We start from the raw sequence: 14,435 nt of genomic DNA, 5'->3' as shown, positions 1-14,435 counted from the left end.
CGCGCGCAACTTAGTCATTTACAGCGTCTCCTACTATATTCACACGGACATAGCCCTGTCATAGTATTGGACCGCATCTCGTTTCAGATCTGGGATCACTGGATTGAACCGCATCTCGTTTCAGATCTGGGATCACTGAGCAAGGATACTACTCCTTACTATACATCGAGCATTGGACCTTTAAAATTATCTCTCGTTTTCAACTACGCGCGGTGTTTTGGACGTTTCATTATTTTTATATAGAGCATGCTGACACGAAAACTACAATGCACTGGCAAAATCTCTTATACGGCATCTTGATTAGCCCGTGGTTACCACAGTTGTGCATATATGCACTGGCAAAATTTTCAACTAAGAGTTTCTTATCAGTCGGTAGATATAAGGGCCCAGCTTCATTTGTCTATTACTGTTCGTGAGGTTCACTTAGAAAGTTGGGCTTAGTGCAAATTTGCACCAGTGTGGTTTCCTAGTTTGTGAAGTGGGTGCTTCGAAAAAATTTTATTTCGCCTAATAATCGTTTTTTCGAATACGCTTTTTCTAGATATAAGTAATTTAACATAGTATTTTTAATTTTTAATATAAATTTACAGAATATCATACCTATGTTTTCATTACGTTAATTTTATAAATTCTTGATTTAAAAAAAAAAATTTTAAGTTTGAGGCTCTTAAGTTTGCATCATTGTACAAAATTGTAAATAATAGGTAGTACATAGAATTAGTGATAACTAGTTTGCACTATTATTATTAGTATTTTCATTCAGAATGGCTGGCGCACCAACTTCTGGTCATAATTTGCGCAGCTGCCGAGCGGGTGTGCGAACACCAGATGCTTCTTCTGATGAAGATAAAAATGATGGCAACATATCGGAAGGAGATAAGAAAGAATTTATTATCTCTGACTTTGAAAAAATTGAGCAGGAATCGGATGATCAATTTATTGAAGAGCAAATCATACTGCATCTTGATGCAGTATGCGCTTGATGCAGTACTTTTGCGAAATAAGGTGTAAAATAACTTACTTTTAGCTCCGCATTCATATTTTACAATAATATTTTACAAGCATTAATGTTTAAACATTAACCAATATTATTATTCATTAATTATTACATTTTTTAAAATAATAATAATATTTATATTTTATTTAATGTGTAGTTGGTAATTTTTCTTGAAAATTTGTGTTTTTATCTTCAATTTAAAAAAGAAAAAGTCGACATACAATTAAATTGAATTCGATTAAATAAATTTGGCTCGAACGAGTAAGCTTCCTTTTGTTCTGGCTTTGGCTTGTATTCTGAAAAAGCAAATTTGTAGCCTTGACGTAGCTTCAGATTGAATTCAAACCGTGAATACGTCCTATATTGTTTTACCATAGGAATCAAGAAATAAGCACACAGAAAAAAATTAAGTTAAATTCTGTTGCATGTTAAATTTCCTGCTGTTAAAATTTATATTATATTTGGCGAAAGTTTATTCAACGATGGAATACAAAATGTCATCTGCTACGGGTCCTTAGCATAAATAGGAAAAAGTCAAAGTATAAATGAATTCGAGCGATAAAACTGGACACCAGATTCAAAACGATCACAGAAAAAATAAAAGTTAAAATTTTTGGCAGATAAGACTTGCAAGGGTTTAAAATTAAACCCATTTTGGCAAAATTTTCACTGAGATTAGAAGAACAATTTTGATCTGGTCTACTGCATCACGCTGAAGTGAGCAAATCTCGTTAAAAAATATAAAATCAGGAACAGAAAAAAGAAAAAAAATTGTTCCTACTGATTTATCTCCTCTGAAACAAATTACACTATTGTAGACAAATTAGAACGTATTTAATACCATCAAGCAAAAAGCACAAAAAAAACTGACAGCTGTGAATCCCTATTTCTCTCTAATTTTAAGAAGTTAAATGGCGATAGATAGCGCTGGTGTCGTAATTCTCGCTAAACCTGGAATAAAAATTGAACGATTATAAGGTTAAAGAATATCCAGGCGATGTTAAAAATCGGAAATTATCTTTGATTCATGTAAAGTTTTCTGGCAAAGTTAATTTTTGTTTTGGTGAATCCTTCACATGGAGTCGAGGTAAAATTTATCTTTTATTTTTTCTGTGCATCCTTTAAATCAATGAAGGAAATAAAACAGTTTTGAGTTAGTAAACGCGCAACTGTTTTATGAACCTCTAACTTCAAATAGAGTAGATCTATGCAATGATTTAATTTCTTTAAATTAAAAGTGAATCACTTTTTCCCATTTGACTTTTCAATCAAAAAATATAAGAAAACAAATTGTCCCTTGCAGGGTTAGCAGTCTTGCACACTACTCTTATCGATAAGATTTTTTACAGCAGAAAACCAATCTCCAATTTTCGTATTTACGAAACTAGGGGCTTTCGGTTTTTTATTTTCAACTTTACTTTATATGAAAAGAAGATTTTATAACCCTTAAAAAACTTTATAATTATTTCATTGTTATTTATATCTACGATCTTCTAAAAAACCCAAGTCTCCCGGAATTTTGACTGAACCCTAATAACCGTACCCCAGCCGAAAATAAAGAGGCCGATTTTATTTCGGTTCTTCCTGGTGTTCCCTTGAATTCCTTTTGAATCCCCTTGGCAGGCCCCTGTAGTTTAACGATGGCCTCATGACACGATTTGGATGAGCCGATTGAGCCATCCTTAGTCAAAACTTCGAAATTTATTTGTCACCTTTATTGCCCTGATTTGAGGCATAGCGTTTCTCTGACTTCTTAATCAATTCTTTAACCTGTTCAGCAGCTTTGATTCTAGTAGGAATAAAAAAGCAGGTCCGAAAAAATTCTAACAGCATTGACAAGTACTCTACATTACAAAATACCGAATAGGTGGGGTAGGAAAAGTCAGTTCTATTAGTTTACTCCAGAGGATAACTCGGGACTCGGATCAACTTTAATCAGTGAAGAAGATTTAGTTTTAATATACAAAACACACGTTACACAATATTGTTACATCCATTAACTCTTCAAATTAATTAATCGCGATTTAATTTTTTTATGCCATACACGACGAACGTACCAACCCAGTGGACACAAAATTTGGGGGCGTCTTTACGGCATCGTTACGACATCTTTGCGACAACTTTACGACATCCTATGTATATGTCGTTTCGGTGCCTTTGCGATATCGTAAAGACATCGTTAGATCATACGACTCATTTACGATGTCGTAAAGATACCTAAACAACATGGACATAGGACGTCGTAAAGTTGTCGTAAAGATTTCGTAACGATGTCGCATTCTTTGCATTATCTGGAGAATCGTCGGTATGAACATAGGTCCTCAGCTTGGCTCAATTTTACATTGTGCGAACGAAACACCTTCTGAAACGTACGATTAGCAAAGCTGTCGAAATAATAAACAATTGATTTAGACCTGGCTATTTCAAATCTTAAAAAGTATTTTAGGAACTAAAGATTAAGATGATTATGCGTCAAAAGACGTTTTTCATTTTGTACTCCAAAAAGCGGACAATCCGTATCCCAAGTGACCGGCACATCGTACCCCAAATTACCGTGACTGTGTGCCCTACATGACTGTGAATCATTCACACCGCAAGTTTAATTTTTATTGCAGGTATATCGTGCACTGAAATTGGTGTTTTATTCACACTTTTTTTTCTGTGAACGAATCCCAAGAAAAGTAGGACCTCACTCAACGAACTCTCCTCCTATCTCAGATGGCGCCACATAAAAAGTGACAAGTTTGAGTTATTGTTGACTAATGCATTTTTTTATAAATCATCATTAATCAGAATTTCTCAATTGCCTACATTGCAAACTAATTTGAATTTATGTACATACCCGTTTGGAAATTTTATCGTGGCGCTAGCTGGACTCAAAATAAAAAAATCTAGGCCCCTAATTGGGGATTTAGACATAACCAAACCATAAATGTAACGCCTAACCCGGCTAGAGCCTAACTTACCGACCGACTGGCCCCAACTTGGCTTTATTTATTTTTGTAATCTTAACAGCATTGATATAAAAAACTGTTTTTAAAAATAAAAAATGACTAAAAACATGTGTAATGGTAAAACTGTTTATTTAAAAGGAGCATTCCAAGTAGCTGAACATTTTAAGAAGAATATCGTTCCTGAATCGGATTATTCGTCGCCAGCCTCATCTTTTGGTTGACATCCCAATCTTGGGAATTAGTGATGACCGTTCCAAGATGAAAAAAGACTTTATCCTCAGTGAACTTACATTTTTCACAAACAACGCCAGTAAAATGAAAACATTAGACATTTTTAATTAAAGTTAAATTATAATCATAACTGTATATTACCATTATTAGCTGTAATAATAATTTTCTTACCGAAAATACAACAGCACATGTAAAAGTCCTTCAAAAATATTTTATTTTTTATTCTTTTCATAGCTGTCAATCTTATGGATAATTAGCTTTGAGGCCCCCTGAGTCAGAAATAAAGTTCTCACGTCGGTGTCTGTCTGTCTGCCTTTCGTCGTTGTTGTTGTGGTTATTTGCATACTGAATAACTTTCAAAAGACTATTCAGATTAGATTGAGCTTTGGCACACAATTTGAGGGACTTATTTTTTCCACAAAAATGAAAATGTTTAAAAACTGAATTCGGAGATGCTATAAAATATTATAATGGACGTCCTCGGACTCTTTTTGAGGGATAATAACAAAAAAAATTTATTGTGCTAAATAAAAATTTTATGCATATGCATTATTTTGAGGTTACGTCGTTTTTCATCTCTGCCTTTCCGATAATTTGGAAATTATCTATGAAATAAACTTTTTTGATTGCCTGCAAACAAGGTTAGTTCTAGAAGATTAGTTACTATTTTTATTTGTAACACACATAACCTCGAAATATACACGCACGTTGTTAGTAATATCCAAATTTTTTGATAAAAAAAACACACACAAAAAGTGTTTGGGGACGTCCGTTAGCATGTTCGCTATCATTTCCCAAATTTTTAGGACAAAATATTTATTATAATAGAAAAAAAAGCCAGGGGAACCTAAAACTAGTAAAAGCGACAATTTTCGAAGTATCTCATGCCCTTAACCAGTCAATTTCGATCAAAAAAATTAAAAAATTAGAGCTTTTCCAAAATTGTTAAAACCACATTTTTTCAAGTTGGAAAATTCTATTGATAGCCATTTATATTACATGAAAATACGAACAATTTATTTTCATGAATTTTTTTGATGAAATAAATATGACTAAAGTAATAGTATTTTAAAAATCAAAAAAACCAATCGTAAATGGACAACACTTTGGCCAACCATGTTTCTAGAAGTTTCTAGAACTCAGGGGAATCCCGCGATTACACTCGCGTAAAACAGGAAACCACTTTGCCGACTTGGTCATGGATTCGCGTCAGTGATAATGTGATATAGCTTTCCGACCGTGCACTTACCGACTGCTTAGAACTGACCGGTGGCGATATCTGTCACTGACAGCTGCAACTACGTTTCAGCGCAGCGAGCCGGTTTTTTTTTATTTTTAGTATTTTATTAATTATTTAATATTATTAATATTTAAAAAAATATTTGCCAACAATTATCTTCAATGTCATTTGCTGGGAATTCATTTTCCTTGGTAGAACATTAATCTCCTCGGTATAAATTTTATCTTTTTTATAAATTTAACTATTTTGTTTGATATAAATTTGCTGTGGTTAAACATTCTTGCTTCTTGGTAAAGAATTCAAATATTTTATCAAGAATTAATCTGTCTTAATTGAAAAGGAACTCTATGGTCTAAGATTAAAATTTTATTAGTTAAAATACCACAAATTTCCAAAAAATTAAAATCTTTATCTTGAATACTAAACCGCTTGGTTGAAAATTCGTCGCGTCGAAAAATCGTCTTGTTTGAGAACTCCACTATTTTTTTAAAATGTCTTTTTTAGCTGAATTCACCTCGTTGAAAATTCGTTTTTCTTTTTGTTGAAATGTAATTTTTTTAATTTAAAAATTACGCTGTTATATTTTTAGTTGACAAGTTATCTTTTTTAGTCGAAAATTGATCTATTTGGGAAAAAATTCATCTATTTTATTAAAAGTTTAATTATTATGTTAAATATTTAATTATTTTGTTAATCATATTTTTTGGTCGAAAATGTAACTCTTTCGTTAAAAATTCATCCTTTTCTATTGAAAATTCGACTTTTCGCTTTCAGAATTCAACTGTATTTTGCTTTAAAATGCAACTTTTTTAATTTAAAATTTTTTATTTGTAAATTCGATAATTCGATTTTTAAAAATCTTTTTATTGAGAAAATTAATCGACTTTGTTAAAAATTAGTCCTCGTAAATTGAAAATTCATCTTTTGTGATGGAAAGGTCATTCATTTTTGTTGAAATTTATCTTTTTTAATTAAAAGTGTATCATTGTTAGTTAAAAATGGACTTTTTTTGTTGAAAAATTAATTATTGGATTAAAAAATACAATAACTTTTTAAAAACTTACCTCTGTTTTCTGAAATGTAAAATATTTGGTTGTTAATGTACCCATTCGATTAAAAATTAATTCTTTTTGAAAATGCATTGCTTTGGTTCGAATTTTTTTGTTGTTGTTAAAAATTCGACTATTTTGTTGAAAATGCATTTTTTATTTAGCTATAATTCCTAATCGTTTCAAATTTAATTTTTCTTCAAAAATTCGTATATTCGTGATGAAAATTCTATTCTTTTTTTTTTAAAAAAGCGACTTTTTGACTTTCTAATTTTTTTTGGAGTAAAATAAAAATTGAAGAAAAAAACATGTAAAAACCATATCTAAGTTCTAAAAGAAATCCTCAAAGTTTTAACCAACGCTGAGGGTTTTTGCAAGACTCGATAAAATCTATACTTAAAAAGAAAGGAACTTTAAAGTCACATAATTTATTCAGCCATTAAAATACGAGTTTTACTGAAATAAATATAAACCAGTTATTATCATACCTGAGCTGAAAAACTTGCAGTATCTAAAAAAAATTCCTTTCTTAAATAAAAAACAGTAAAAGTAATTTTTCTTTGAATTGTAGCTTTTTTGTTAAAAATGTAAATTGTTTTATTTATTTTATTTATTTTTTTATTCATCTTTTTGAGATAAAAATTCATCCTTTTCCCCCTGTTATGCCCCTAATTTCCAATTCCTTTTTCAAAATACCTTTTTTTATGATTAAATCAAACACGTTTTTATTGTATAACTATACAGTTTATAAATACATTAAAAATTTATTACAACAAATATATTCCTATTATTGTACTCAACTTTTAGCCTTAAAGGGCACGTTTTCAGGGCTGAAATAAAGTCTAATCTATTTTAAATAAATTTATAATTTGCACTACTCGATTATAAACAAGATGTCGAATATTTCTTCCAAACATAAAATCCAAGTGGTTCAATTTCCTTTCAGTTACGAAAAATCTTCCAACGACGTTTGGCAGTTTTTTTTCGAGAATAGCAACGTCCTGTCAAATAAAATTTTTTTAAATAAAAAGCATTTCTGCATCTTATGATGTAAAATATTTAAAAGTTTTCGTTTTTTGGAAATATTTTATATTTTTTTATTAATTTTTAATATGATTCTTTTAATTCCAATTTTATATTACCTGTGGAGGAACTAAGTAGTCATTAGGTCCATGAAAAATAGCTATGGGTACGTTCACATTTTTCAGTGGATATTCTGGCGGAATCGTGGAATTATATAAACGAAGATTTTTCATCAAACCGTAATTATATTGTCCAAAATACTCTAAGTCAGAAAATTTCTATTAAGTCCATAATGTATTAAATAAAAATAAAAAAAGCATTTTTTATCGGCACCGGTAACCAATAGATTACCGCTACCGATTTTAAAATTTATGGAAAATTTTTAATGATTTAGATTTTATATTAAAATATTAATTTTAAGTTTTGTAAATTTCAGAATTAATCGAAAAGGAATTTTGAGTTCTGCACGGCTTTAGAAAATTGTAGGAAAACTTTGAATCATTACAAAATATATTTTTACGTTAGACAAGCTTTGAAAAAATGTAAAGTTTTCAAAAAAAGCTATGGATTTTCATAAGATTTCTGTCTAAAATTGAAATAATTTTATTAAATGTCGTTTGAAACATTCTCTTCAAATTATCTTTTCAAAATGAGAGATCCTTTAGAATTTCTGCAGGAAGCTTTAAAAAAAATTTTATTAGCTTCGAATCTTTTTTTTTAACGATTCGATAGTTAAAAAAAAAGATTCGAAGCTAATAAAATTTTTTTTAAAGATTCCTGCAGGTATTGTAAAGGATCTCTCATTTTGAAAAGATAATTTGAAGAGAATGTTTCAAATGACATTTAATAAAATTGCTAATTTTTTGATTAAAATAAAAAAGTTTTTTGAATCAGGATTTACTTATTTTAGTCAAAATGTTTCTTCTAGGATGAATGCTAATCTTTTTAATTTAAAATAAATTTTTTAGTATTTTTAATTCAACATGATATTTTTCGTTGAAATTGCACCTTCTGGGTTAAAAATGTAACTACTTTGTTAAACTGTTTTATAAATAATGTACTTGTTTGATTGAAAATTCATTATTTGAGAACATTTTTAGTGATTTAGTACAAAAAATTGAAAGATTTTTTAATCTTTTTAAAGTTTCAAGAGAAAAACGCTTTTTTTAAAGGTTTCTGTGAAAACTTAAAATATTTTTTTATTTAAAAACTATTTTTAAAAAGATTTTAATATATTGAAAAAGATCATCCAAAGTTGTCAAATAATCTAAAATATTTTCGGAAATAACTTATAATTTTGCTCAATTTCTTTAATGTTTTTGGAAAAAATCGGATTATTTAATAACATATTTAGAATATTTAAAAAAGCAATGTTAATAGTTAAAAATTTTTTAAACTTTTGAGGACCTTAAAATAAAATGCAAATTTTTAAAGATTTTGAAATAAAATTTAGAAGCTTTTTGAAGATAACTTTAAGGGGAAAATTGTAGAAATATTAGAAAAAGACGACAAAAGTTCGAATTATTTTTTAAAATATTTAGAAGGTTTATAAGTTTTTAAAAAACTGAAAAATAATTTAGGGCTTGCAATGATTAGATTTTTTAAAGGTAGATTTTTTCAGGATTTACAAACGTTAGTTTTCAAAGATTTTAAACAGTTTCGAGAGAATCAAAAGAGTAATGTTGAAACTACTTCGAAAATTAAAAATAATTTTTATTTACAAACATTAATTTAAAAAAGAGCCTGGAAGATTTTAAGGTAATGTTTTTATTTTTAAAATAGTTTTTACAAATTTAAGAGAAATTTAAATCAATTTAGAAAATATGTAGAAATTTCCAAAACTGTGAATAAAGAATGCGGAAGATTTTCAGGGAATTTTTTTAATTAAAAAAGAAAAATATTGTGAATAATTCGAATGATTTAAAAAAATATTCTGAAGGCCTAATAGCTTATAGAAAATTTAGAAATAATTTAAAACTTACAGAGGATTTCAAAATTGGATAAAATAATTTAGATTATTATTATTCCAATATTAAATCAAAAATTCACCTTATTGAAAATTAATCTTCTTTATTTATTTATTTTCTAAATAAAATTTTTGCTTCCTCATAGAGGCAGTTTTGTTTAAATTTTGATAAGGAAATCTTGAAAAAATTTTTCTGAATTTCGTTAAGGATCTTAGAAAAATTATATTTTTTATAACTATTTCAAATTAAAATACCTTTCGTGTCAGAAATGTAATGAATAACTTGCTTCCAGGAACATCCTGCCGGAAAATAAGAAAAAACATCTGGAAACTGGACCTAAAATTAATGCTTAGTCAATAAAATATTATTTAAATTCTAATTTAAAAAAGAATCATTTTTTATTATTTCTTTTTTATATTTCAGAAATCTTACCCGATCTATTTCTTCCAGGCCGTTTCCAACTATGTTAAATATAAGAAGATAACAAAAATTCTGCAAACCACTGTTCTCTCTACAAACGTAATTTGTGAAGATCCTCAATAACGAAGATGATGGTATCAACTCAAAATATCCTAAATTCTCTACAAGAATCTGAATAATATTTATTTATGGTGATTTGTATAATTAAGTTTAATAATATTAATAACAATGAAATAATTAATTGTAGTAATTAATTAAATTATTTGAAAAAACTGATAGTACCTTAGAAAATGAAATAAAAGGACTTGCAAGTGTCATGACTCCTTTTATATTTTTTAAAGCACTTGCCGGTGCCAATGCAGCTGTGAATCGAATTTTTTTGTTATATTCTGGCATGAGAGAGCCCATAACTAAAAATTGTGTGCAGCCTTGCGAGAAGCAGACGTAGTTGAGATTCCTAATTTTGGTAGTTTTCAAAATATAGTCTATTGTCGCAGGTAAATCGTAAATTCCGAGTTCGTGCCAGCTTTAAAAGAAATTTTTTGTCATGTTACCGACTGTTGGAAAAACAGATACCTTTTTTAGCGTTTGCCGGATATTTAGATATCTTTTTTACCAACTGTTGAAAAAGGGGGACTCGTCTTTACCAACAGTCGATGAAAATAAATATCTTTATTGTTTTTTAATAAACTCGGAATTTACGATTTACCTGCGACAATAGACTATATTTTGAAAACTACCAAAATTAGGTAGTTTTCAAAATATAGTCTATTGTCGCAGTTAAAGCGTAAATTCCGAGTTCGTGCCAGCTTTAAAAGAAATTTTTTGTCATGTTACCGACTGTTGGAAAAACAGATACCTTTTTTAGCGTTTGCCGGATATTTAGATATCTTTTTTACCAACTGTTGAAAAAGGGGGACTCGTCTTTACCAACAGTCGATGAAAATAAATATCTTTATTGTTTTTTAATAAGTGATCGTTCATTTATTTTGCTTATTATTAGGTGACTGTTTGTTTCTCGAAAATTCAAATTTTCTCACCTAAAGTCCCAGAAGCCGAAACTCGTGGACAAATATGATTTGTGATTTTTGCCAAAAGTGTTGCCTCGATTGTTGCCTAACCAAACATCATAACCATTTTCTGCCAGTAGAAAAGCTAGTTTTAGAAGAAAAAATTAATTAAATGGGTTACATATTTAACAATTGATAATTAATAATAATTGGTAAAATAAAAATTGACAAGTACCTAGTGACCTATTAGGTCCAGTTAATACCCAATCAGCCGAACTACCTAATAAACCATGCATCAATAAAACGACATTTTTTTTATTTTTAATATTTTCACCTCGGATTCCAGGAATTCGATGAATTTCAAGAATATATCCATCTTTTGTTACAATATTATGAGATTCCACTAAATAACCATAATCCTCAATCAACCTCGTCTATAAGATTTTCAAATTCAAATTTTATGAACTTTATTTGATTAAGCAATAATAAAAAATATAGTTATACTAATTAAATTTAAAACTTACGACACTCTTGTCCGAATCAGGAATGGCAGATTTTGAAAAATTCATTACACACAAGACCACGAAAATAATTTTGAAGACCATCTTGAACAAATGATTTCAGCCAACTAACAATTTAGAAACAGCGTGACTTTCGATAATGACGAACAGTTTTTTTGTGGTTTTTTTCAATATTTTTTTTTTATTTATAGCTTTGTATAGTCACGCAAATCTTCAAGGACTGAAGAGGAGCTGGGCGTCCTTACTTAAATGACTTTCATCTTGTGCCCAAGATTTATTTCAATTTTACTAATTTATTATTTATGTTTTCGTAGTCCCGGAAAAAAGCACGTTTAAAATGATAGTATCGGATAGAATCAGAGAAGGCGGTATAAATTGAATAGATTAAAACAAAATCAGATATATAACTAAAACAGAAACTTACTTTTTGCTCCCTTGGGAATAAAAAATGACTTCAAAAGTGAATAATTAAAATGATACTTCTATGAGCTCCGATTTTACAATAATCAGCCCACTCACCGTAAGAACTGTAAGGGAATTTTCGGCTGCAGATAAGAGAATTTTTCGGTAATTTATGGAAAGTTACTATATATATAATTAATCAAATTATCTTAAATTACCAAAAATTTCTAGAAATTTCTAAAAATTGTCGGAAGTTTATAGAGATTTTTAAATTGAATTTGAAGTAATTTATCCCATGTTGCCATAATATACCCTCCATATAAACAGAAATTACCCAAAAATTTCGTAAGTTTCTCAGTATTTATAAAAATGTTTGAAATTAAATTTTTGGTAGTTTTGTAATTTACCATATTTACCTATGAAATTGCCATAAATGACTGAAAATTTCCATAAATTTCCGGAAATTTATAGAAATTTTTTAATTGAATTTGGGGCAATATATGGTTGGTTACCATAAATTACCTGTAATCTTACCAAAATAACCTGAAATTTCATAAATTTTCGGAAATTTATAAAAATGTTTGAAGTTGAATGTTGGGTAATTGATGGTAAGTTACCATATGAACCTATAAAATTACCACAAATCACAGAAAATTTTCTTGACTTCCTGAAATTTATAAACGTTTTTTAATATAATTTTCAGCAATTTATGGAAAGCTACTATTTATTATTAGTCAAATTACTGTAAATTACCAAAAATTTTCAGAAATATTCGAAAATTTATAAAAAAATTTTAATTGAATTGTGGGCAGTATATGGTAATTTACCATTAATTGCCTTTCAAAATACGACAAATTACTTTAAATTTTCGGAAATTTATAAAAAAATTTGAATTTGAATTTTGAGTAGTTTATAGTAACTTACCATTATACCTATAAAATTAACATGAATGACTGTAAATTCCTATAAATTTCCGGAAATTTCCAAACATTTTTATATTGGATTTTAGGCAATTTATGGTAAGTTGCCATAAATTACCAAAACGTTCATGAATTTTCGGAAATTTATAGACATTTTTATATTGAATTTCTCGCAATTTATGGTAAGTTACCATATTTACCTATAAAATTATAAAAAATGTCAGACAATTTTCTAAAATTGCCTAAAATTTATCAACATTTTTTAATAGAATTTTGGCAATTTATGGTTAGCTACCATAAATTACCTTTAATATTACCGTTAATTACCAAAATATGATAAATTTCCGGAAATTTATCAAACTGTTTAAGATTGAATTTCGTGTGATTTATTGTAAATGGCCATATTTATCTCAAAATTACCATAAATGGCCAAAAATTTCCATAAATTTTCGAAAATTTATGAAAGTGTATAAGATTAAATTTTATGGTCTCTTATGGTAATTTACCATATTTACCTGTACCATAAACCCTTACCCAATAGTAAATAAATAAATAAATAAATGACCGAAGATTTCCGGAAATTCATGAATATTTTTTAATTGAATTTTGGGCAATTTATGGTAAGTTACCATAAATTACCTGTAATATGACTATAAATTGCCCAAAAATGTCCATAAATTTCTAATAATTTATAAACATTTTTTTATTGAATTATAAGCAATTTATGGTAAAATGCCACAAATTACCTGTAATATTACCATAAATTGCTTAAAAAGTACATGAATTTCCACAAACTTATGAAAATTGGTTTAATTGAATTCGGGGTAATTTAGCGTAAGTTACCGTATTGATCTGTAAAATTGCCATCAATGAACGAAAATATCCATAAATTTCCCGAAATGTATAGACATTTTTAAATGGAATTTTGAGTAATTTATGTTAAGTTACAATAAATTTGTTTCATCCGTAAACAGCCCCACAAGATTATCATAACAACTTTTTTAATTTGGTCGAAATTTTAAAAATTCAAAATTTGATCGTACAAAAAAAATTTTAAATCCAAAATTCTATTTTTTCGTCAAACTATGCAAAATACGAAAAAAAACGAATAATCTAAAATTGCGCGCCCTGGAAAGATCTACAAAATTGTTATTAATCACTTTTCGATAGGACGCGTAGTTTTTGTTTTGAGTCGTAAAAAACAAGATTAAAAATAGAAATTTTTTTTATCGGACTAACGATACACGCTACGAAAAAAATGAGACAAAACTTGTTAATACAAATAAGAGCTACAAATTTTTAATGATTATTATTTATAGAACGCGCAATTTTTTTCTATGCGTAAAAAACAATAAAATAAAAATAATTTTTTTTGACAAACGACACAAGGTATGAGAAAAAAGATCTAGAAGTTTGTTATTAATCATTGTTAGATAGGACAAATAGATTTTCTTTCAATCGTAAAAAATAAGATTAAAAATAAAAAAATAAATTCCTGTATTAGACCCTATGCAGATGCGCTGTAGTTTTTCTTTATTCTTAAAAAAAAGATTAAAAATAATAAGAAAAAATTATAGAAACAAGGAAATAATAATTTGTTTATTTAATAACAAAAATAAAAAATATAATTTAGTTTTTTCAGCTATACTGGTTCAAAAGAAGTTATTTGATTCAATAAAAAATACCTAGAAAACTTAAATC

The 14,435-nt window shown here is 28.2% G+C and overlaps 1 protein-coding gene across 2 annotated transcripts; it reads right to left on the bottom strand.

The window, feature by feature from the left end:
* Positions 1–7,227: 7,227 nt before the first annotated feature.
* Positions 7,228–11,499, bottom strand: LOC117173039 (lipase 1-like). 2 transcript variants are annotated; one of them, XM_033361404.1, is made up of 9 exons: positions 11,416–11,499; positions 11,226–11,325; positions 11,127–11,171; positions 10,922–11,036; positions 10,164–10,407; positions 9,894–10,052; positions 9,716–9,797; positions 7,614–7,756; positions 7,228–7,472 (listed from the first exon to the last, which is right to left on the bottom strand). In XM_033361404.1, exons 1-9 carry the CDS (start codon positions 11,494–11,496, stop codon positions 7,314–7,316), a joined length of 1,128 nt encoding a protein of 375 aa, XP_033217295.1. In that variant the 5' UTR covers positions 11,497–11,499; the 3' UTR covers positions 7,228–7,313. The 2 variants fall into 2 exon arrangements, with proteins under 2 accessions (XP_033217295.1, XP_033217294.1); XM_033361403.1 differs by having other exon boundaries at positions 11,127–11,325.
* Between the last annotated feature and the right edge of the window lie 2,936 nt (positions 11,500–14,435).

This window comes from Belonocnema kinseyi, chromosome 5, assembly GCF_010883055.1.
Source record: "Belonocnema kinseyi isolate 2016_QV_RU_SX_M_011 chromosome 5, B_treatae_v1, whole genome shotgun sequence".
In the NCBI taxonomy this organism is placed as follows: Eukaryota; Metazoa; Arthropoda; class Insecta; order Hymenoptera; family Cynipidae; genus Belonocnema; species Belonocnema kinseyi.
Note: the sequence above shows the minus strand (reverse complement) of the source record. Positions and strands in the feature narration are given on the sequence as shown.